Here is a 436-nt window from a genome sequence, read left to right as displayed (position 1 = left end):
AATGTAAGTATTAACTACTCACTAGGCCTTTAGTGTTTGGTGGTCCCTGATATGGGAATCCTGTAAATGTTAGTATGAAAAGTGGCCAAGACAAGTTTGTAAGAAAGGCAGTATTTTTTATAGTAAGTTAAATTTGCTGGATTGTTCCCATAAGTAAACATTCATTACTTTTATTTTCTCACAGTAAAGAGTTGGGATGTCAGATGAAGTTTGCTGTGTACATCCCTCCTCAAGCAGAATCAGGTACGCTATGAAACAATTCACTTCTCATCCTTATCTTGTATATACATGAAACCAATTTAATTAGGAGTGTGATATGTGTCTTTTTTGTAGTTAGGACATACATTTAGGTGAACAGTGCAGTTTCAGATATGAAAAGGTTTCTGTAACTACCTGACAATCTGACATTTTCATAGATATCATCATGACCTCACTA

At 34.6% G+C, this 436-nt stretch overlaps 1 protein-coding gene across 6 annotated transcripts in view; it reads left to right on the top strand.

Moving 5' to 3' along the window:
* LOC119593665 (S-formylglutathione hydrolase-like) overlaps positions 1-436 on the top strand; it is a gene marked incomplete at its 3' end in the record, with an annotated part of 5,985 nt that overhangs the window by 3,139 nt on the left and 2,410 nt on the right. For all 6 annotated transcript variants that reach the window (XM_037942616.1, XM_037942615.1, XM_037942617.1 and 3 more), the window contains 1 exon segment: positions 185-243. In XM_037942616.1, the coding sequence (XP_037798544.1) occupies positions 185-243 (59 nt within the window).

The sequence above is a fragment of the Penaeus monodon genome, chromosome 32 (assembly GCF_015228065.2).
Source record: "Penaeus monodon isolate SGIC_2016 chromosome 32, NSTDA_Pmon_1, whole genome shotgun sequence".
Lineage (NCBI taxonomy): Eukaryota > Metazoa > Arthropoda > Malacostraca > Decapoda > Penaeidae > Penaeus > Penaeus monodon.
Note: the sequence above shows the minus strand (reverse complement) of the source record. Positions and strands in the feature narration are given on the sequence as shown.